General features: G+C 41.5%; 1 protein-coding gene across 4 annotated transcripts in view; it reads left to right on the forward strand.

The window, feature by feature from the left end:
• The window catches only part of traf2b (Tnf receptor-associated factor 2b), a 42855-nt gene extending 21271 nt beyond the window's left edge, over nt 1-21584 (forward strand). For all 4 annotated transcript variants that reach the window (XM_061927190.1, XM_061927189.1, XM_061927191.2 and 1 more), the window contains exons 5-11: nt 4522-4683; nt 4765-4839; nt 8707-8781; nt 8868-9074; nt 12374-12677; nt 20543-20691; nt 20776-21584. In XM_061927190.1, coding sequence (XP_061783174.1) covers nt 4522-4683; nt 4765-4839; nt 8707-8781; nt 8868-9074; nt 12374-12677; nt 20543-20691; nt 20776-20994 — 1191 coding nt within the window. In that variant the 3' untranslated portion in view covers nt 20995-21584. The remainder of the gene's footprint in view (nt 1-4521; nt 4684-4764; nt 4840-8706; nt 8782-8867; nt 9075-12373; nt 12678-20542; nt 20692-20775) is intronic.
• The last annotated feature ends 3380 nt before the right edge of the window (nt 21585-24964 follow it).

A 24964-nucleotide genomic window follows, 5' to 3' on the forward strand; every position in this document is an offset into this window, starting at 1 on the left:
AAATAACTTTTTTAAATAGATTCAATCTTGCACGTGGAAAGTTTATGTGTGGGCTTTAGTTGATATAACACTCCGTCAAGGGGTGCAAATTCTACGGCGGGGGTGCAGGAGGCGGATTACTGCGAGCCTCAGCCAGTACGTCTTTTGCAGCCGTTTTATGATCGCTCAGCACAAGAAATACGTTACACACATACAGTTGTTGACAAAATACACTACATTATATACCTCAGCTAACTAAACTATGGAAATGTATAATATAGTTCATATAGCAATACGGTCTCACTGCACAGCAGGCCAGCAGTTAGCCGAGTCCGCAATCCATGGTGAGGCACAAATGAGTGACGTGCCTCAACTGGCTGCTGTTTACCGCACCGTCTCTTCTCAGTATTTGAACGGCAAATGTGAAAATTCAGCGATTTTGAATAAAAATAATCTAAAACTGGCTCCAACACTAGAAATGTCAATTGAAACAAAGGAGAGGATTATCAAACTTCTTCAAGAAGGTAAATCATCGGGCAATGTTGCAAAAGATGTTGATTGTTCACAGTCAGCTGTGTCTACAATTCGGACCGAGTACAAACAACATGGGAAGGTTGCAAAAGACAAGCATACTGTTAGACAGAAAGAACATCAAGACAGAAAACTTACGGCAATACGTCTTGAAAACAGAAAATGCACAGCAAAACAAATGGGCGAAAACTGGAGTCATCATCTCTGACCGAAGTGAAAGAAACCACCTAAATAAAGGAAATGGCGTTCGAATACAGAAAAGCTAAACAAAAGTCGTCATTAACAGCTAAACAGAAAAAACAAGGTTCGAATGGGTTAAGGAAAAGGAATCGTGGACTACAGGTGACTGGATGAAAGTCATATTCAGTGATGAATTGAAAATCTACATTGAGCAAGGTGATGATGCTGCAACTTTTGTTTGGTTTCGTTCCAATGAGAGTTATGAAGACGACTGCCTGAAGAAAACATGCAAATGTCCACAGTCATTGATGATATGGGGCTGTCATTAAATCTTCAATAAATGCGCAAGTCTACGTTGACATTTCATTCATTTTCATTGCGAATTAGGTATCGCTACCTTTCAAAAGCATGTTTTGCATTTCTGTGTAATGAAACGTTAAAAGCGAGTTTGTTCACATTGCAGCTCGAACATGTGCCGTCTCGCCTATGGGAGTATGAATGTTGACACAAAAACATGGGTGTGCATGCTACATGTTATGCAAGGTCTCATAATCTTTTCCTCATTGTGGGTTTGACTAGCTTTGTGTTAAATCAGTTGAACCTTGCTAGTCATGTACATTATGTAACAATGCAACTGTTGACCTAGCTGGCGCTATCTGCCCTTTTTTATTTAGCACGTTACGAGACCTGATAAGATAACAATCTCACTGACTGCTGGATAAGGGAACACAGTGGATCATAATTAAAACTGCCACGATCGTAACATTTTTAGTTCATATTCAGTTGTATTCCAAAGTTGTAGTCAATGAGTTCCTTATTTTTCTCTATCCTCTTGCTGTGGGGCAGATTGGCTCTCCATTTCTAATACAAAGTAGTGTATTGTTCGAACTTAGACTCGATGGAAGCCCTAAAAACTGATGAGAAGACGTAGTCGAAGGGCACTTTAGACTTAGACTTCCTTTTATTGTCATTCAAATTTGAACTTTGCAGTACAGATAAGAACAAAATGTTGTTGTATTAACTCATGGTAGTGCAGGATAAAAGAGCAATAAGGTGCAGATATCAATAAATAGATGGGGAAATGTGCCCATCGTTTACAATCATTATAAGAGACAAGAAGACAGATTTATTTTTTAATGCATTCTTACTCATAAAAAAAACATAAAAAGCGCCAACAATACTCCATTTACATTTCGTCACCTGAATTAGGGATGTCCCGATCTGATATTTGGATCGGATCGGCTGCCGATATTTGCCAAAAATTGCGTATCGGCAAGGCATGGGAAAATGCCGATCCAGATCCAGTTTTAAAAAAAACTCCGGTCCGTGTTTTTCAACGCACCTACTTAAATAATACATTCCACTTTTCTGCTGCTCCGTAATTTCCGTTCCGCATTTTCCAGCACACCTTCAACACATCCACAATTCTCACGCAGTTGCTTTTAGCTGCTGGCATTACACGACAGGCTCTTCTCACTCTTTTCTGTGTCCCCCTCTCACAGACAGCGAGCGCACCTTCTTACACACGTCACATACTGTCACGTCATACGTCACATACTGTCACGTCATACGTCACATACGTATACGTCCTCTCCCAGCAGAGAGCGAGGTAGCGGCATGGCTAACGTTAGCTGTGATGCTAGCGCAGTCGCTAAGGTGCGCGCCCGCTCAAGCGTCCTGTGCGCACGGCAAATCTATTCCACGCACAAAATCAAATAAGAAAATAAGCGCATAACAATTTTCGACACACGGACACGACAGAGACAACAGTTTTCGTCATCATTGTTAAAATATTGTGACGTCTGTCGAGACGCTTATCTCCATTCGGTGCCACACGTCCACACCATCAAAATGCAAGGCAAACATTTCCACATCAACACCGTATGAAAAAATTAGTGATTTTTTTAGTTGTGATTTCCTTCTCTGCATGAAAGTTTAAAAGTAGCATATATTAATGCAGTATGAAGAAGAATGTTTTAATGTAGACATGCAAGCCTTGAAAGAACATTTTGAAAATCAAGACTACATTTCCTGCAAATGGGTGCATTTCTACCCTATATTTTAACTTTAGATTTATTCTCATATCAAACTCTTTTGGCTGTCTTTTTGACACTTACATCAGGCGCCCCCCTCCACACCCTGGATTATAAATAATGTAAATAATTCAATGTGATTATCTTATATCTGATAGTTTATATCTGTATCATGAATCAATGTGGACCCCGTCTTAAACAAGTTGAAAAACTTATTGGGGTGTTACCATTTAGTGGTCAATTGTACGGAATATGTACTTCACTGTGCAACCTACTAATAAAAGTCTCAATCAATCAATCAAAACACATAGAATCATCATACTCCTGTGATTATATGCATCAAGTGTTCATTCAAGGCTAAGGCAAAATATCGAGATATATATTGTGTATCGCAATATGGCCTTAAAATATCGCAATATTAAAAAAAGGCCATATCGCCCAGCCCTAGTTCAATGATGCCATTTCTGTTTGTCATGTATAATCTTGTCTATTTTGTGTTTATCCTTGAATAAACAGGTCAGTTTCTTGTTACCAACCATTGTGTATTATTCAAACTCCCCTAATTCAGCTGGCTAGTTGTTATCAAGAGTACTAAAACCCTTTTCAACATGATTCTGACAACTAAGTAGGCTAAATAACTTTAAACTTTAATACATGCTCGGATAGGTCAGTATCGGTATCGGTCAGTATCGGTATCGGATCGGAAATGCAAAAACAATATCGGTATCGGATCGGAAGTGCAAAAACCTGGATCGGGACATCCCTAACCTGAATTTTAACCAAGTGTTAGTGATATTGTTATTATAAATGCCAATGCAGATAAACTATTTTTAGCGGCGCATTGTCACAGAGCGACAAGCTTGTTGCTGCTATATCGACATCATCGGCTGGTGAGCTGCTTTCTCGCCTCGAAACCCGTCAAAATGTATTCTAGATCATAAATAATGTCGCTCACCTTGATAGTAGAAGGATGAGGACGTAATCCGACAAGCTGGTACACTTTGACAGCCAATTTAAACCCGGTAATGGCGAGAACGACAAGAAATATGCTTGGTTCTACTCCCCTTACTACTAGGATTATGAGTCATTCTTCATCTAAACAGGAATATATAAACTTCCTAACAGTCGGCATCCCAGTGAGAGCAGACATTGTGCACCAAGTGATGTTTTATTATCTTTGTTGGCTCTTATGAAGTCTGCAGTGAGTGAAAAAAAAAGCAAACGTTGTGAAATGAATGTGCCGCGTATGCTTAAAATACCGTATTTTTCGGAGTATAAGTCGCACCGGCCGAAAATGCATAATAAAGAAGGAAAAAAACATATAAGTCGCACTGGAGTATAAGTCGCATTTTTTGGGGAAATTTATTTGATAAAACCCAACACCAAGAATAGACATTTGAGAGGCAATTTAAAATAAATAAGGAATAGTGTTTATAAGCAGAATAGAGCGGCTCCCATAGACTCCGTTGTAACCAGACTTTTGATTGCATTTATTTACTAGTTAGTGTGCTTGTGAAGGTGACTGAGAAGCATAGGTGTATAACATTTGAGCAACATTTGTTGAAAAACATAGCATCATAGCAACCTAGCAAGTAATTGTCCATAAGTCAGTGAGCATTTGTCCAATGATTATAAAACATGTATGCTAACAAATCTTCTAATTTTGGCCACAACCATAAAGGGGTGCTACAAAATGTCATAAGTCTTTTTTCTTTTTTTTTTATACAAACTGGGAATCGATTAGTTTTGTGTGTTTTTTCGAGAATAAAATAGCAACATGTCCGCCTTTGTATCCCAGACCCAGCACGAAGCCAGCTGCGACTACGAGCTGGTCCAGTGCGAGGCCTGCAATGCGCACGTCTCCCGCTCGGAGAAGGAGCGTCACAGCGAACGCGAGTGCGAGGCCAGGGTGCTCAACTGCAAATACTGCAAGCTGACTTTCAACTTTAAAGACATCAAGGTGAGAGTGTCGCCTATCGCTCGCTTTGCTCGGGGGAGGGGCCTTGACGGTAAAAATCAACTTTGTTGCTTTCTTTCGCAGGCCCATGATGAAGTGTGCCTCAAGTTCCCCTTGCAGTGTAAAGACTGTGGCAAGAAGAAGATCCCAAGAGAAAAGGTCAGAATTTAGGATGCACCGATCTATCGGTATCGTCCGATTTTCGTGAAAAAGTATGTGTTCGACCAACGCTGATTGATGCCTTCGGGCTGACATTTCATACACTGTGGAGCCGCTCCCCTAAGTTAGTAATCATCACCTCCATTGCGGAAAATAAAGTCCATTTCTTATAAGAGGTTAAACATGTTACACAGAAGGTAAGCTATTCGCTAAACTCGCCGTTAACATAGCTTGAAACAACACAAGAAGTAAGTGCTCAGTAAAGATTAAGAAGTGTAAATGGAACAGTGTTACAGCCGAGAAGAAGCAGATATTAATAGGAAATTAACAAGTACCGTATTTTCGGAGTATAAGTCGCACCGGCCGAAAATGCATAATAAAGAAGGGAAAAACATATATAAGTCGCACTGGAGTATAAGGCGCATTTTTTGGGGACATTTATTTGATAAAACCCAACACCAAGAATAGACATTTGAAAGGCAATTTAAAATAAATAAGGAATAGTGAACAACAGGCTGAATAAGTATATGTTATATGAGGCATAAATAACCAACTGAGAACGTGCCTGGTATGTTAACGTAACATATTATGGTAAGAGTCATCCAAATAACTATAACATATAGAACATGCTATACGTTTACCAAACAATCTGTCACTCCTAATCGCTAAATCCCATGAAATCTTATACGTCTAGTCTGTTATTAGTATATTATTTGATATTTTACGGTAATGTGTTAATAATTTCACACATAAGTCGCTCCTGAGTATAAGTCGCATTCTGGCCAAACTATGAAAAAAACTGCGATTTATAGTCCGAAAAATACGGTAGATAAATAAGAGTCTAGAGCAGTGGTTCTTAATCTGGGTTCGATCGAACCCTCGGGGTTCGGTGAGTCGGGCTCAGGGGTTCGGCGGAGGTAAAGACACACCCGACTCATCGTGTAAATAAAAACTTCTCCCTATCGGCGTATTACGGATACAGCAACAGCAGAAGTCAGACTGATTTGCAGGTGTGTAATTTGTTGTGAGTTTATGCACTGTGTTGGTTTTGTTCTTTGAACAAGGTGATGTTTGTACACGGTTCATTTTGTACACCAGTAAAAAAAACATGGTAACACTTTAGTATGCGGAACATATTCACCATTAATTAGTTGCTTATTAACATGCAAATTAGTAACATATTGGCTCTTAACTAGTCATTATTAAGTACTTATTAATGCCTTATTCTGCATGGCCTTATTATAACCCTACCCCTCTAACCATGGCCCTAGCCCTCTAACCCTAACCAAATAACTCTAAATTAAGTCTTTGTTACTTATAATATGTTCCCCTCGTGTCCAAAAACCTCTAAATTAAGTCTTTGTTACTTAGAATATGTTCCCCATACTAAAGTGTTACCAAAAATATATAACTTTGTCTTGAATTTGAAAAAAAAAACATTTTATTTTTCACTAAAGAAGGGTTCGGTGAATGCGCATATGAAATTGGTGGGGTTCGGTACCTCCAACAAGGTTAAGAACCACTGGTCTAGAGAGAGGATAATATCACAGCAACTGAGCACATGTGGTACTGTGTGGCAGGCGTACATGTAAGGAGAGGGTGGATCGATCCATAAATTGATAGTGTTGATACCAGTGGTAGTAATACACTATATTGCCAAAAGTATTTGGCCACCTGCCTTTACTCACATATGAACTTGAAGTGCCAACCCATGGAATTGTCCAAAATGTTTTGGTATTTTGGAGCATTCAAAGTTCCTTTCACTGGAACTAAGGGGCCAAGCCCAACTCCTGAAAAACCAACCCCACACCATAATTCCTCCTCCACCGAATTTCACAATCGGCACAATGCAGTCCGAAATGTAGCGTTCTCCTGGCAACCTCCAAACCCAGATTGAAAAGCGTGATTAATCAGTCCAGAGAAGGCGTCTCCACTGCTCTAGAGTCCAGTGGCGACGTGCTTTACACCACTGCATCCCACGCTTTGCATTGGACTTGGTGATGTATGGCTTAAGTCATACCAAAGACTATAAAATGGGACCCATTACCTCCCTGCTTGACACTCAGGGTTGGAATTGGGGGTTAAATCACCAAAAATGATTCCCCGGCGCGGCCACTGCTGCTGCTCACTGCTCCCCTCACCTCCCAGGGGGTGATCAAGGGTGATGGGTCAAATGCAGAGAATAATTTCGTGTGACAATCATTGGTACTTTAACTTTTTTTTTTAGATGCAGCTGTTTGGCCATGGAAACCCATTCCATGAAGCTCTCTGCGTACTGTACGTGGGCTAATTTGAAGGTCACATGAAGTTTGGAGCTCTGTAGAAACTGACTGTGCAGAAAGTCTTTGGACTATGCGCTTCAGCATCCGCTGACCCCACTCTGTCAGTTTACTTGGCCTACCACTTGGTGGCTGACTTGCTGTTGTTCCCAAACTCTTCACATTTCTTATAATAAAGTTGACTTTGGAGTATTTAGGAGCGAGGAAATTCCACGACTGGATTTGTTGCACAGGTGGCATCCTATGACAGTTGCACGCTGGAAATCACTGAGAGCGGCCAATTCTTTCACAAATGAAGACAGAAACAGTCTCCATGCCTAAGTGTTGGATTTTATACACTGGGCCAAGTGATTAGGACACCTGATTCTCATCATTTGGATGGGTGGCCACATACTTTTGGTAATATTGTGTATAATCAATAATAATAATAATCTCCCAATAATAATAATCATATAATCAATACTAAAGTGATTGGAACGAAATTTTCATTTTCACAAAATCCGTTTTTTGTCGTTTTTGTTAATGTTTACAAATTTAGGAAATAAAAGTCTCTGGACAAGGGAGGACTTTCAGGGTAAAAACCAAAGGACTCAGATAAGTAGTGTTTGCTTTTGTTTAGGTATTGTGTACTTATGACTTTGTTATGATCAATAAAATTGTATGTAATAAAAGAGAATAAGGAAGTAGTTCAAATATTGACCTGCTCAGTGGTCGACCTGCTCAGTGGCCTTGTGGTTAGAGTGTCCGCCCTGAGACTGGAAGGTCGTGGGTTCAAACCCCGGCCGAGTCATACCAGAGACTATAAAAATGGGACCCATTGCCTCCGTCACTCAGTATCAAGGGCTGGAATTAGGGATTCATCCATCCATTTTGTACCGCTTGTCCCTTTCGGGGTTGCTGGAGCCTATCTCAGCTGCATTCGGGCGGAGGGCGGGGTACACCCTGGACAAGTCGCCACCTCATCACAGGGCCAACACAGATAGACAGACAACATTCACACACTAGAGCCAATTTAGTGTTGCCAATCAACCTATCCCCAGGTGTATGTCTTTGGAGGTGGGAGGAAGCCGGAGTACTCGTAGGGAACTCACGCAGTCACGGGGAGAACATGCAAACTCCACACGGAAAGATCTCGAGCCCGGGATTGAACTCAGGACCTTCGTTTTGTGAGGCACATGCACTAACCCCTGTACCACCGTGCTTTAAATCACCAAAATGAATTCCGAGCGTAGCCACCGCTGCTGCTCACTGCTCCCTTCACTTCCCAGGTGGTGAACATGGGGATGGGTCAAATGCAGAGGATAATTTCACCACACCTAGTGTGTGTGTGACTATCAGTGATACTTTAACTTGATTGTGTTGATATTGTTAAACTGTCAATAGCACTCACTAGAAATAAAACAACATTTACATGGAAAACGTGATCGGTATCAGCCAATCTCTCTTGAAATCAGCAGCAAAAACCCTAACTGGAACCCCCTGTGGTGATAGCCGAAGTGCTTATAGGCAATGAAATGCAGAAGTCGTTGATTATGAAATGACTAACTGACTGGTCCAAAGTTGACTTCCTCCTATTTTTCTGTTTCAGTTGAGTGATCATAGTCGGGCCTGTGTAAAGTCCAAGAGTGCTTGTTCTTTTAGCCCAGTTGGCTGCAAGTTTGTGGTGAGTCCCCTTGTCCTCCAAACATTCTAGTCCAATGTAACAAAAACAACATTTAGGTCATTATTATTATTATTACCACCTCATAGACGGACAATGGCAAACTGAACGACCACGAGCACAACAGTGTCATGGAGCACCTGCGCCTGCTGCTGCCCATGGTTCTGTCTGTGGCCCGCCCCAACACTGAGGCCCAAGGGTCTGGCGAGTGGCAGGAAGACTCGGGTCTGGGTCTGTACAGGGCTCCAGAGGAAGGAGCCTCATCCTCTATGCCGTCTGGGGACTTAGAAAAGAAGGTAAGTCCCGAGTGGAATTGATACTACCTACAGCAAAATTAAGACATCATAGCTTCTGCTGTTATTCACCGGTGCCTTTCACACCGAGGCCATCAAAATAAAGCTGGGATTTTGCTCCAGCGTAGTCACTACTCTGATGCCGTTTTGATCCTTTTAGAGAACATGTCTGACATATTAACCCATTAGATGATGTTTGGTTCTTAGCCTTTTAGATGGCAGTAGAGAGCGAGAGAGCGGATTGATCGAATCAGAGTTCAAGATGGCGCCGGTGTGTCTGGCTCGCCGCTTGTCTATGATCACTATTGTCTGTTTTGTGGTTATTTTGACGTGTGTTTCAAGGACCATAGACTCACTTCTAGTGTATGAACGCCAGGAGTTGTTGAGGATTGGGGAGTCGGTACGGTCATGTGAACTTTACAATGCAAGAGACTCTTGATTAATTTTTCCCGGCTGACCTACCCGAGTGCTTCCGTCGGGTAAACGCGCCGCTGCCCCTGAAGCGGAAACGCCGAAGAGTACGATCCGGTCCGACTGCTAAAGGTGAAAGCTTGGTTGGCACTGTATCCTGACGCGGTGAGGTCCTCTGCACTGTTTTGGTCGCTATTCGTCACGACGAGCGCTTTGACTGGTCGGGTCTTGGTTGGTGCCAATCATCGGACAGCGGGAGGATCCCTGCGCGCTGCGCCCTCTCTGCTCATCTCACCCGGGCTCAGGTGACGTGTCCCTGGCTAATCTTAAGCCGCTGAGCTGGGCACCGCACGGGGCTACAACAGCGTCTACGAGGTGTGCGCTTGTGAATGCGAGATCTGTGATGAACAAGACTTTCGTTCTCCAGGACTTTTTCTCATCACGCTCTTTGGATATACTGTTCTTGACAGAAACCTGCATCGGCACCGGTGAGTCTGCTGCTTTTTCAGAGCTATTGCCTCCAGACTGTATCATCATTAACACGCCGAGAACAAGCGGTCGTGGCGGGGGTTTAGCTATTGTTTTAAAGGAAAGCGTTCATCCCAAGGTGATCGTGGAGTGGTCTTTTCCCTCCTTTGAACTGAGCTGTTTCGAGCTGCGACAGACTGATCCAGTATTTTGTGCTGTAATCTACAGACCACCAAAGCACAACAAAGACTTTATCAAGGACTTTTCGGACTTCATTGCTTTTAGTCTGGTACGCTACGACAAGATTTTAATCGTCTGGGATTTTAATGTGCACGTTTGTTGTCCTTCTAAACCCATGGCCGGAGAGTTTTTGGACTTGATCGAAGGTTTTAATTTGGCTCAGCATGTTACTAGCCCAACAAATGTACACGGACACACTCTAAACCTTGTACTGTCTTATGGTTTTAATGTTGACAATGTCGTTGTTGGTGATGCTGTGTTTTCCGATCACAGTCCTGTTATGTTCAATTTAAGTTTGGATGATGTAAAACCGCCTGCTGTGCGTCATGGCCGTGTTATTAGGTCTGACACTGCAGCCGCCTTTTCTCCTTTGTACACTGTGTCCATGCAGAGTATATCACACTCTGCAGACACTGAACAATTGATATGCTCTTTTATTTCCACATGTTCTGAGATTCTGGACAGTATAGCGCCCCTCAGAGCTATACGTCCAAAGCCAAAACAGGAGCCTTGGCTCAATGAAACAACACGCACAGCTAGGCGTGAGTGGCGAAGGGCGGAACGTAAGTGGAAAGGGGATCAAATTTTAAAAGAAAGCTGTAGTAATTATCAAAGTGTGGTTAAAGCTGAGAAAACAAAATATCTGTCAGACTTAATTTCAAATAGTGTCAGCAAGCCACGTGTTCTTTTTAAATCTATAAATTCTGTTCTTAATCCGAACCCAGCCACTTCACTGGAGATGACAAGTGAAACTTGTGAAAAATGTCTCTCCTTTTTTAACGACAAGGTTGCTACTATTCGGGCAAATCTTTCTCCCTCTCCATTGAGTTTCAATGTGGGCACTCAGTGCTTGGCTGTGTTTTGTCAATTTGAGCCTGTGTCGATGCCTGAGCTTACAGGAATAGTTGGCAAACTAAAACCCTCGTCCTGTCCCACAGACCCAGTCCCCCCTCTCTTTTTTAAAGAAGTCTGGGACACTATTGACTTGTCTGTTAGGGACATCATCAACAGCATCTTGATTTCTGGCAGTGTGCCCTCTTTTTGTAAAGGAGCTGTTGTTGAGTCTTTGATAATAAAAAAAAACAGGTCTTGATTCTACAAGTTTGTCAAATTATTGGCCCATTTCTAAATTACCTTTTGTGTCAAAAATTTTGGAGGAATGTGTTTTGGCGCAACTGCAGACTTTTTTAGATGAAAATAGCACTTTAGATCCATTTCAGTCTGGATACAAAGCTTTGCACAGTACTGAATCTGCACTTTTAAAGGTTTTTAATGATTTGCTTTTAATGTCTGACTCTGGCAGCTCTGCCATTTTAGTGCTTTTAGATCTTACAGCTGCCTTTGACACAGTCGACCACACAATTCTTTTAGACCGCTTGAGAGACTGTGTGGGTGTCAGGGGGACTGCATTAGAGTGGTTCAGATCCTACCTGTCAGAGAGGTCCTTCTCTGTCAGGCTGGGAGACGCCACCTCTTCTTCTACTCCGCTTTACTGTGGTGTCCCCCAGGGATCTATTCTAGGCCCCATCCTGTTCGCTCTATATCTCCTCCCGATTGGAGAGATTTTTAAGAGGCATGGAGTGTCTTATCACTTTTATGCAGACGACTGCCAAATTTATATGTCGATTTCGATATGCGACGTCAAGGCTTGGTTAGCCCAGAATTTTTTAATAATGAATGAGGGAAAACCGGAAATTTTAGTTTTTGGTCCGGCCCTCAATGACTTGTGACCATTGCAAAATTATGTGCGTCCCAAAGTCAGCAGCCTTGGCGTCACTATAGACAGCGATTTTAAACTTGACAAACAAGTCAATGGCGTTTTAAAATCGTGTTTTTATCATCTTTGTCTTTTAGCAAAGGTAAAAACGTTTTTATCTTTTAACCTTTTTGAACAAGTCGTGCATGCTTTTATTTCAAGTCGCCTGGACTACTGCGATGAACTTTATGCTGGCATTAGCCAAAAAGTTCTCTCCCGGTTGCAGTTATTAGTCCAGAACGCGGCAGCACGACTTTTAACAGGGGCCAGGAGACGCCAGCATATAACCCCAGGAAATTGATTTTCCAAATTTTCTTTTGGCGCTTGCATGGCAGCACTTCATGTCGATTAGACATTTTCCTCTTTTTTTTGTCAGTTTTCCTATTTTTCCTCAAAGCGTGCTCACATGCCTGCATATTCTACGCAGGTGAGCGCTTTGGAGAACATCGTCTGCGTGCTAAACCGCGAGGTGGAGCGCAGCTCTGTGACCCTGGAGGCCTTCTCGCACCAGCACCGCCTGGACCAGGAGAATATTGAGAACCTGAGCAGCAAGGTGAACCAGCTGGAGAGAGTCCTGGCCACCAAGGACTTCCAGCTGTCTGAAACGGAGCAGCTGGTGCGGGAGATTCAGTGGTGCACATTTGACGGCGTCTTCGTGTGGAAGATCTCGGACTTCCCGCGCCGCAGGCTCAACGCCATGAGGGGTCAAACGCCAGCGATGTTCTCACCAGGTGAGCTGGCACAATGACGGCCTCCTGTGGGCTTTATAGCAATATTGTGTCCGTTTATTGCTTACTTACCAATTTGAACACAACCTCTGTCAGAGCATCATAGGAGGAACTCTGCACCTGTTTTTTGCTTTTTTGTTAAAAGAAGACATTACGTAACGTACGCAGACTCATGTTTATCTGTAAATAAGGAAATAAAAAAATGGCAGTTGAAGCGCACCTATGACACTTTATATAACTTATAAATGTGACAGCTTTGTCAAGACTTTGCATGACTCTAGTTGGCGTGACCCCAGAATGCAGAGACGGGAAGCGGCATGAACGAAAACACCAAAATGTTGTGTGCCACTATGAACATTAGTCACAATAGAGCTGTGTTTGTAACCATAGGGCTGCCAAAAAATATCTGTTTCTCAGCTGTGGTCCGTATGGGCCGGAGCGCTACTCAGTTGTAATACATTTTTCCACCACTTGTGGCATAATGGCAATCTCAAACAAACACAAGAAGGCTGGAGCTAAAAGTCATAGAGAAGTTTGTTAAGCGCAAAAAATTATGACTCAAGCAGTGAAGCTGTATTTTCATTTGCACTTTTGTTTCATTGAATCCTTCGATACATCTTCTGATGCACCTGAACACATCTTCAGTGATGTTCCTGGGGTCATAAGGTGATTTGGGTCTTTCAAATATCATACACCCTCTCCCAGGTAACCAAACCGCAAAAAAAAAAAAAAAAAAAGTTTGTGTTTAGGTGGCACTTGCTTGTCCTCGCCATGGTTTTTCTCTTTGGATCCAGAGCCATCTCGAGGCTTTCTCAGCTGCTTCTGTGATGTTCTTGATGGCAGAGGATGGCAAATCCTCTGCTGCCAACCTTGATGGACATACATCTTTCCTTCCAACCTTGTTCACTCCAGCTGATGACCAGGTGTTCATACTTGGTCTTCTTCCTTTCATGGGCCTCCCCTAAGCGGTCCTCTCGTTGCACCATCAGCTCCATTATTATTATGTTCTTGGTGCTTTCTGGGACCAGTAGGATATCTGGCTTCAAGGTGGTGCTGGCAATGTTCTGGGGGAACCACAGCTGCTTCTTCAGGTCTACAGAGAGCTGCCAGTCTTGTGCAGTTGCCAGGATTCCTGCTGGTGCTCTTTTGCAAACTGCCTTTGGGTGATCTCCTGCTTTGACAAAAGCAATTGTGCAGGTGGAAGTGCGCACTTTGCTGCGGCTGGTAATACCTTTTGCAGATGGCTTCTGCAATCGGTTTCAGCACCTGGTTGTGGTGCCAGGTGTAACGACCCTGGCCGAGTTGGGCAGGAGCTCAAATTGTGTTCCAGAGTTCCTCTTACTGAACACAGTTGGCAGTTTGGGGTCTCCGCTTTCCCCCAGATGAACAGGTTCGCTGGGCTAGGCAGAACGTCATAGACTGCCCGGATCAGGAAGCTGACAGTGTGGTTCAGCTTGCCACAGCTTCAACCAGGGTATTTTGCGGTCCATTGCATGCACTCATCTGTTCCAGGCCCCCTGCTCACTCAGACCAGCAGCTTTGCTAGTCCTTTCTTCTTGCGCTGCTGTCCTGACTAGGGATGATGTTCGAAAACCGGTTCTCCCGATTGTTCGATAAGAAAAGAACCGATTCCATTGATTCAAATCCCTTTTTGAGGAATGGTTCCCGTTATCGAAGCCACTATAGTAAAGAAAAAGATTTGGTTATTTATTCGAATCCCTGGGAACGAATCCCGTGTCACAGGAAATGTCCTGTGGCACGTCACCGGAAATGACGTAGCTCAGTCATTCGGTGGCAGATACAGAAGCAGCAACAACAATGGACCAGAAAAAACGCTCCAAGGCGTGGCTTCATTTTACTAAGAAATATGACGAGTAAACGGCTGTCTGCATGGCTTCACTTTACTAAGAAATATGACGAGGAAACGGCTGTCTGCAATTATTGCCAGGCTTCGCTTTCCTGTAAGGGTAGCAGTACAACAAACACGTAGAAACATGTTCAGGCCGTACACAACCTGAAGGTTAGAGAAACGTGTCGTGTCTTCGACACGTGGAGAAGCAGCGACAGAGATGACGAAGCACGCCCCTCTTCCTCTGCTTCAACCTGCAGTCCCAGTGATAGTGCCGGTGAGTAACTAACGTTAACTGTTGCCGGTTAATTTCTATATCTGCTCACTTGTAGCCTATCTGGATTCGATAAGAGAATCAATAAGGAATCGGTTCGATAAGAGGATTCGATAATGGCATCGAAATCAATAATTTCTTAACAAACATCATCCCTAGTCCTGACCTCCTCCTGTGTCTGCCTCCGCTTCTCCTTACCCTTGCTCTGCTTGTGCTGAGGTGGTGTTGGGAACATCACCGAACCTGCTCTGCCACGGGCCACTACACCCACCAGATCTCTGTGGCACAATTGTTCGTCTGTATCCAGCACAGCCGCCTGGACACTCCACTTCCTTCTGGTCTTCGCCACAATTCCTGCCAGGGCTACTTTTGGGTCCTTCGAGTCTCTTTACAGTAGCACCTCTCTTCCAGTGACTTTAAGGGCAACCAAAGCTTTGTAGTGTTCCCATAGAGGGCTATGTTGTTAAGGCTTCTGGGTAACCCCAACCATCTCCTGAGACAGGTGCTGAACTTACTCTCCAGGGTCTCCACAGTGGAGATGGGGACCTCGTAGACAAGAAGCGGCCAGAGTATCCTTGGTAATATACCATACTGGTATATCCACGTTTTGAACTTGCCCGGGAGGCCAGAACTGTCCAATGATCTCATCAAGCTGTCCAGTTCCTGACTGGTTGACTGCACAGATGAAGAGTCTTTAAGGCTGCTGTTAAAGACCTTGCCTAAACTCTTCACAGGCTTCTCTGACACTGATGGTGTTATTGACCCTTCAATGTCGAACTGGAACCTAACTGTGACCTTGCCCTTCTTCACTTCACTTCTGGACTTTGCTGGTTTGAATCCCATCTGAACCCACCGTATGAGTCTTTCCAGCCCTTGGAGGATCCACTTGCATCCTGGCACTGACTCTGGGGACATTCAGGTCATCCATAAAAGCCCTGATTGGGGGCTGGCGTGTCCCTAATTGGGTCCTTGGCCTCTGCACTTCACAATCATGTTCATTATTGCCAGGGCGAACGAGGTTACAGAGGCTGTGATTATCCCCCTTCCAACCTATGCCATTTTGAGGTTGTTTCCCCTGCCGTGACTTTGATCCTGAATTGGTTGTAATAATCTAGGATCTCGGGCATGGTGTGGCACATTGTTTTGTCATTGTGGTCTGGACCAGCTTGTTTAGGATAGATCCATATGCATGGGGTAGGTCTAACCACAGCACTGTGAGGTCTCCCTTATTCTTCCCTGATGAGCTGGGTCACCACCCCAGTTCGTTCTAGACACCCCGGTACTCCAAGACGGTTAAAATCAAGAGTGTAAGATGACTAAATCAGTGTTAGTAATTTTAGTGGACCTTGGGCCCCTCTGTAGTAGAAAAATTGGGACCCGAGATCAAAAAGGTTAAAAGAACCCCTGCAGTAGACAAAAATCAGTGTTGCAAAGAAGGTGACACTGATAGATAAACCCTCCTGATTAGTGATCAGAGGCGGGCGAGTCACCTGATCACTAATCAAGAGCAGGTGTGGAGAACTGCGCTCAAACAGTGGTGAAGTCACTGCAAAACATAACAAACACAGGAAGTGGAACAAAAACGTGCGGACTAGACAATAAGAAACACACACACACACACACACACACACACACACACACACACACGAAGTGAAACAAAAATGTGCGGACTCGACAGGAAGAAACACACACACACAACACCTACACAACGCACAGGAAGAAACACACACACACACACAACACCTACACACAAAAAGTCACACAGAGCATGACAAACTTGACCCTGGGACATCCGCTTTGTTGCCCATTGAATTGGTTGGAAATAACTTTTTGTTTTCTTTTTTAATTCTGAAATCAACCCCCTTTTAGGTTTTACGGCATTCAAAAAAACGGCTCTACGGCGTTATTTACGCACAAGTAATTCATGTTTAGGCGGTCTGGTTAACAGATAACAGCGTTTTGTGGAGCCTGAATACAAGAAAAGGGATTTAAAATGTACTGAATCACAAGATTGTTTACGTGTAAACATAGCAACGTAGGACACAGGCTCACATGTTAGGTTTAGTGGCCCACGAGGCTACTGGAGCGTTACGCAATCATAATAGTTGATGTTTATATGACAACAATCAAGGGAAAACTGGTATTTATGTAATAAAAATTTTTTTTTTTTAAACATTGTTTTTTCAAACCGTGGTACACCAAGGTATCTCTTGATTAAAGTAAATGTACAGCGTTTTATTTATTTTTTTATAACACAGTGTTACTGTTCAAACTGTGTGTAATGTGGCCAACACTATTAAATATATATTTGTTAAATAAAACTTCTGCCTTGTTTTGAATGAATGCTACTATGCTACTGTATTATAATGTTGGTCATTATGGTGGTACTTGTTTGAGAACCACTGCTCTAGGGCACATTGTTTAGACTCGCTGTAATATGCATGCCATGCCACTAGTTGGCAATGTAACATTCTGTAAAGAAACACTACACACTGCTTGGCTTTCTGTCGTATCAAAATTTTTCATCATTACATTTCATTAAGTATACTTGCATCGTTCCCAAGATGCAAATTTTCACTTCCTCTTCTTCTGTCCTTTTTAAGAAGTAAGAAATGTACAATTCTGAGTATTTATATGGATATGAAACATGGATTAGTACCAGCTCCAACAACCATCTGGATGTTGCTATTCCCCATTGTTCACCACTACGACGACTACTACACTGTAAGAATTGGCCAGCGTTTAACAATATCTTTTCACAATAAAATACTGCAATCAACATTTACTCTAACATTACAACAGATGTTATAATATCGTTAAAAAGTTACAATATTCGTATATTTCACAACAATTAACTTGTTATTTAACAGTAAAATCACAACAATAGACTCAGACTATGTTGCACACTTTTGTACAGTAAGACACTCAGTTACCGTGGTCTATGTGTGGGTTTAGTCTTTTACTATGTTACTACCATGCGCTCCTTTCATGGAGCGCACACTCTGTTACCGTGGTTTATGTGTAGGTTTAGTGTTTTACTATGTTACTACCATGCACTCCTTTCATGGAGCGCACATTCAGTTACAATAGTCTGTGTGGGTTTAGTCTTTTACTATGTTACTACCATACGCTAGTTTCATGGAGCGCACTCTCCGTTACCGTGGTCTATGTGAGGGTTTAGTGTTTTGCTATGTTACTACCATACGCTAGTTTCATGGAGTGCACACTCCTTTACCGTGGTCTATGTGAGGGTTTAGTGTTTTGCTATATTACTACCATACACTAGTTTCATGGAGCGCACACTCCGTTACCGTGGTCTATGTGAGGGTTTAGTGGTTTACTATGTGACTACCATACGCTCCTTTCATGGAGCGCACACTCCGTTATCATGGTCTATGTGTGGGTTTAGTGTTTTACTATGTTACTACCATATGCTCCTTTCATGGAGCGCACACTCAGTTACCATGGTCTATGTGTGGGTTTAGTGTTTTACTATGTTACTACCATACGCTAGTTTCATGGAGCGCACACTCCGTTACCGTGGTCTATGTGTGGGTTTAGTCTTTTACTATGTTACTAACATACACTCCCTTCATGGAGCGCACACTCCGTTACCATGGTCTATGTGTGGGTTTAGTGTTTTACTATGTTACTACCATATGCTCCTTTCATGGAGCGCACACTCAGTTACCATGGTCTATGTGTGGGTTTAGTGTTTTACTATGTTACTACCATACGCTAGTTTCATGGAGCGCACACTCCGTTACCGTGGTCTATGTGAGGGTTTAGTGTTTTGCTATGTTACTACCATACGCTAGTTTCATGGAGTGCACACTCCTTTACCGTGGTCTATGTGAGGGTTTAGTGTTTTGCTATATTACTACCATACACTAGTTTCATGGAGCGCACACTCCGTTACCGTGGTCTATGTGAGGATTTAGTGTTTTACTATGTGACTACCATACGCTCCTTTCATGGAGCGCACACTCCGTTACCATGGTCTATGTGTGGGTTTAGTGTTTTACTATGTTACTACCATATGCTCCTTTCATGGAGCGCACACTCAGTTACCATGGTCTATGTGTGGGTTTAGTGTTTTACTATGTTACTACCATACGCTAGTTTCATGGAGCGCACACTCTGTTACCGTGGTCTATGTGTGGGTTTAGTGTTTTACTATGTTACTAACATACACTCCCTTCATGGAGCGCACACTCCGTTACCATGGTCTATGTGTGGGTTTAGTCTTTTACTATGTTACTACCATACGCTAGTTTCATGGAGCGCACACTCCGTTACCGTGGTCTATGTGAGGGTTTAGTGTTTTACTATTTTACTGCCATATGTTAGTTTCATGGAGCGCACACTCCGTTACCATGGTCTATGTGGGTTTAGTGTTTTACTATGTTACTAACATACGCTCCTTTCATGGAGTGCACACTCAGTTACCATAGTCCATGTGAGGGTTTAGTGTTTTGCTATATTACTACCATACACTAGTTTCATGGAGCGCACACTCCGTTACCATGGTCTATGTGTGGGTTTAGTGTTTTACTATGTTACTACCATACACTAGTTTCATGGAGCGCACACTCCGTTACAGTTGTCTATGTGTGGGTTTAGTCTTTTACTATGTTACTACCATATTCTCCCTTCATGGAGCGCACACTCCGTTACCATGGTCTATGTGTGGGTTTAGTGTTTTACTATGTTACTACCATACACTCCATTCATGGAGCGCACACTCAGTTACCATAGTCTATGTGTGGGTTTAGTCTTTTACTATGTTACTACCATACACTCCTCTCATGGAGCGCACACTCCGTTACCGTGGTCTGTGTGTGGGTCTCGTGTTTTACTATGTTACTACCATACGCTAGTTTCATGGAGTGCACACTCCTTTACCGTAGTCTATGTGTGGGTTTAGTGTTTTACTATGTTACTTTCATATGCTAGTTTCATGGTCTATTTGTGGGTTTAGTGTTTTACTATGTTACTACCATACACTCCATTCATGGAGCGCACACTCAGTTACCATAGTCTATGTGTGGGTTTAGTCTTTTACTATGTAACTACCATATGCCAGTTTCATGGAGCGCACACTCAGTTACCGTAGTCTATGTGTGGGTGTAGTGTTTTACTATGTTACTACCATACGCTAGTTTAATGGAGTGCACACTCCTTTACCGTAGTCTATGTGTGGGTTTAGTGTTTTACTATGTTACTTTCATATGCTAGTTTCATGGAGTGCACACTCCTTTACCGTAGTCTATGTGTGGGTTTAGTGTTTTACTATGTTACTTTCATATGCTAGTTTCATGGTCTATGTGTGGGTTTAGTGTTTTACTATGTTACTACCATGCACTCCTTTCATGGAGCGCACACTCAGTTACAATAGTCTGTGTGGGTTTAGTGTTTTACTATGTTACTACCATACGCTAGTTTCATGGAGCGCTTACTCAGTTACCATGGTCTATGTGTGGGTTTAGTGTTTTACTATGTTACTACCATACACTCCATTCATGGAGCGCACACTCAGTTACCGTGGTCTATGTATGGGTTTAGTCTTTTACTATGTTATAAACACTCCATTCATGGAACGCACACTCAGTTACAGCTGCCATGGAAGCGGATATGTTTGACCCTTCTTTTGTCACGGGGACTTTCCAGCTGTCCTCCACCCATGTTTGACATCAGGGTGGTGTCGTGTGTCGTGTGACGTTAACAGCGTGTTGTTGTCCGCAGCCTTCTACTCCAGCAAGTATGGCTACAAAATGTGTCTGAGGTTGTACTTGAACGGCGACGGCACGGGGCGGGGGACGCACCTGTCGCTCTTCTTCGTGGTCATGCGTGGGCGCCACGACGCGCTGCTCAAGTGGCCCTTCAGCCAGAAGGTAGGACCCCCAACCCCCATCCCCACGCCACAGATGCTGAATGTCCCCAGCATAAAAACAACCTCACCTGCGGTCTGCCTCCAGGTGACGCTGATGCTCCTGGACCAGAACAACCGCGAGCACATCATCGACGCCTTCAGGCCCGACGTCACCTCCACGTCCTTCCAGCGGCCCACCAGCGAGATGAACATCGCCAGCGGCTGCCCGCTCTTCTGCCCGCTGGGGAAGCTGGCCGACAAGAGCCCGTACTTGCGAGACGACACCATCTTCATCAAGGCCATCGTGGACCTGTCTGGCTTGTGAGGTCGGCTGTGGAAGTTGCACCAAACAGTGAAAGATGAACAGTTGGGATATATTTCATTTATATATACAAATATCTGTGATACTACCTGTTATAACAATCACATATCTATAATATAATATTATATTATATAATATATATAATATATTTATATATGTCTATTTATATATATATTTATCATTGGAGCATCAACCCTAATCGGTGTGTGTGTATATATAATATATAATGTATGTATGTATGTATGTATATGTATATATATAAATTAGGGCTGCAACTAACGATTAATTTGATAATCGATTAATCTGTCGATTATTACTTCGATTAATCATCGGATAAAAGAGACAAAGTACATTTCTATCCTTTCCAGTATTTTATTGAGAAAAACCAGCATACTGGCACCGTACTTATTTTGATTATTGTTTCTCAGCTGTTTGTACATGTTGCAGTTTATAAAGGTTTATAAAAAAAATAAAAATAAAAATAAAAATTGCCTCTGCGCATAGCATAGATCCAACGAATCGATGACTAAATTAATCGCCAACTATTTTTATAATCGATTTTAATCGATTTAATCAAATAGTTGTTGCAGCCCTAATATATATATTATATATATATATATATATATATACATATACACACACACACATATACATACATAAATGTATGTATATATATATATGTGTACATATACATGCGTGTGCATATATGTATGTATGTGTGTATATATATATATGTTTGTGTGTACATATGTGTGTGTGTATATATATATATACACACACACACACACACACACGTGTGTGTATGTATGTGTGTAAATATATATATATATATACATACACACGCACATTTTTTTGTGTATATATATATAATATAAATATATATATGTGTAAATATATATGTATATATATATGTGTAAATATATATGTATATGTATATATATATATATGTTTAAATATATATATATATGTGAATGTATATATGTATACATATATATATATATGTGTGTGTGTGTGTGTGTGTGTGTGTATGTATGTATGTATGTGTATATATATATATGTGTATATATGTGTATATATATGTATGTATATATATATATATATATATATATATATATGTATATATGTATATATGTGTATATATATTAGGGCTGCAACTAACGATTAATTTGATAATCGATTATTCTGTCGATTATTACTCCGATTAATCGAATAAAAGAGACAAACTACATTTCTATATTTTTCAGTATTTTATTGAAAAAAACCAGCATACTGGCACCATACTTATTTTGATTATTGTTTCTCAGCTGTTTGTACATGTTGCAGTTTATAAATAAAGGTTTATAAAAAATAAAAAAAAGTAAAAAATAAACGAATCGATGACTAAATTAATCGCCAACTACTAGTTGTTGCAGCCCTTATATATATATATATACATATACATTATATATATATATATATATATATATATATATATATATATATATATATATACATACATTCACTGATTAGGGTTAGTGCTCCTATGATATAACATTCAATGTTTTTTACTGGCAAACATGCTTGGCTAACATGTATGACATTTATCACTATAACTAATAACATCCAATACTTACAATTATTATACCTGTTTGTGTCAATCAAAAGAGAACAATATTAGTTCAGCTCAAAATGTGGCCCAGGGGCCTATTTTTGGGCAAAAAGCTTGTTTCTTTGGCCCTCATCATATTCTAAAAAATGTAATTAATTCATTATGAGATGTATTATTAGATATTGCACTAATTGGTTTTGTTACCTATAACACAAAAGTTAAATGTTTATTTTAGATAACTCGGCATATATTGACCGTCATTGGATTGGTTTAAGCATATTCATTTATTAGGCGGGAACATTTGTCACCTCATGAGTCAAATTAGAATCGATTTGCGATTCAAACAGATTCTCGCCGTGTATTATTTAGTACAATGTTTACAATAAAACAGGTTACAAAATCTCCTTTTGGTTGCTGGCGTGTACGCGCAGCAGCGCGTCAGCATGGAGATTGCCTCAAAACATATTTTTTTAAATGACTTCTTCAAAATAAAAAAAAAGATTTTTAAAAGGTATGAATCGATGTAGAATCGGATTAAATAAGAATTGCGATTCAGATGTGAATCAAGTAGTTGTATTGTTTGAGCATTTATAACATGTATGATAGTGTGCCTAATGAAATGGCTGGTGTCACATTGTAGTCATTTGCATATTGTTTATCCATTGATGTCATTCTAGAAACAATTGAAAAAAAAAGAGCTTTTCATTCACATCGTTTTCCCTTCCGTTCGTTATTTTTATAACACACTTATGGCAGCTTCCGCAATGTTCTTACTCTTGTGAATATGGGTTTATTGTCACAATAAAGGAACAGTTTGTACTGTGCTGTGTTGCTTTCAACACACACAAGAACATTGTGCATTTGCTTCTGCGTGCTTGCGAGGTCACACATAGAATGTACCAGTGACGTGCAGTCACTAGAGGCCATCATGGAAAGAAAAAAAATGTAAAAAGAAAAAAAAATGTTTTAATTGTTATATGTATCCAGTGATTATACTATAAAGTTATTTTCCATTTAACTTCACCAGTTTTAGATTATTTTTATTCAAAATCGCTGAATTTTCACATTTGCCGTTCAAATACTGAGAAGAGACGGTGCGGTGAACAGCAGCCAGTTGAGGCACGTCACTCAGTGCCGCAACATGGATTGCGCAATGACTCGGCTAACTGCTGGCCTGCTGTGCAGTGAGACCGTATTGCTATATGAACTATATTATACATTTCCATAGTTTAGTTAGCTGAGGTATATAAAGTACAGTGTATTTTGTCAACAACTGTATGTGTGTAAAGTATTTCTTGTGCTGAGCGATCATAAAACGGCTGCAAAAGACGCACTGGCTGAGGCTCGCTTCCTGCACCCCCGCCGTAGAATTGTTATATCAACTAAAGCCCACACTTAAACTTTCCACGTGCAAGATTGAATCTATTTAAAAAGATTATTTCATAAGAAGCCAAAAAGTGCAAAAACAATAATGTTGGTGTTGGAGGAGTTGTGAATGACTGCAGGGACAAAAAAAATAAAATAAATTGTTATATGTATCCAGTGATTATACTATAAAGTTATTTTCCATTTAACTTCACCAGTTTTAGATTATTTTTATTCAAAAGCGCTGAATTTTCACATTTGCCGTTCAAATACTGAGAAGAGACGGTGCGGTGAACAGCAGCCAGTTGAGGCACGTCACTCAGTGCCGCAACATGGATTGCGCAATGACTCGACTAACTGCTGGCCTGCTGTGCAGATACACCTGCAGACTGCAGGTGTACCTAATTCACAACTCCTCCAACACGAACATTATTGTTTTTGCACTTTTTGGCTTCTTATTAAATAACTTTTGTAACCTATTTTTATGGGCTTTCCTCTTTGTGATGTTAAGTTCCTGTTATGCGCTGTTATACAGTATATGCCTTGAGCTCTTATTTTGAAGGCGCTAAGAGCGGAAGTGACGACACGTTGGAGTGGAGCGGAAGTTTTTGAAAGAAGGTAAATAAAGTGGTCCTCGTGTAAACTGGTTTGTTATTTTTTAGTTTCCTACAGTATAGGCGACATTTATAAACCCTCGGTTACACTTTTTTAAATAGATTCAATCCTGCACGTGGAAAGTTTAAGTGAGGGCTTTAGTTGCGGTGCATGGACTTAATTTCTAAGTAAAGGTAAGACCATAACGGTTTTTTTTATTAAATGTGCTTTTTTGTGTGCTAGTTTGTATGTGTAAAGTTAAAGTTAAGTTAAAGTACCAATGATTGTCACACACACACTAGGTGTAATGAAATTTGTCCTCTGCATTTGACCCATCCCCTTGATCACCCCCTGGGAGGTGAGGGGAGCAGTGGGCAGCAGCGGCGCCGCGCCTGGGAATCATTTTTGGTGATTTAACCCCCAATT

This window comes from Nerophis lumbriciformis, linkage group LG32, assembly GCF_033978685.3.
Source record: "Nerophis lumbriciformis linkage group LG32, RoL_Nlum_v2.1, whole genome shotgun sequence".
NCBI lineage: Eukaryota > Metazoa > Chordata > Actinopteri > Syngnathiformes > Syngnathidae > Nerophis > Nerophis lumbriciformis.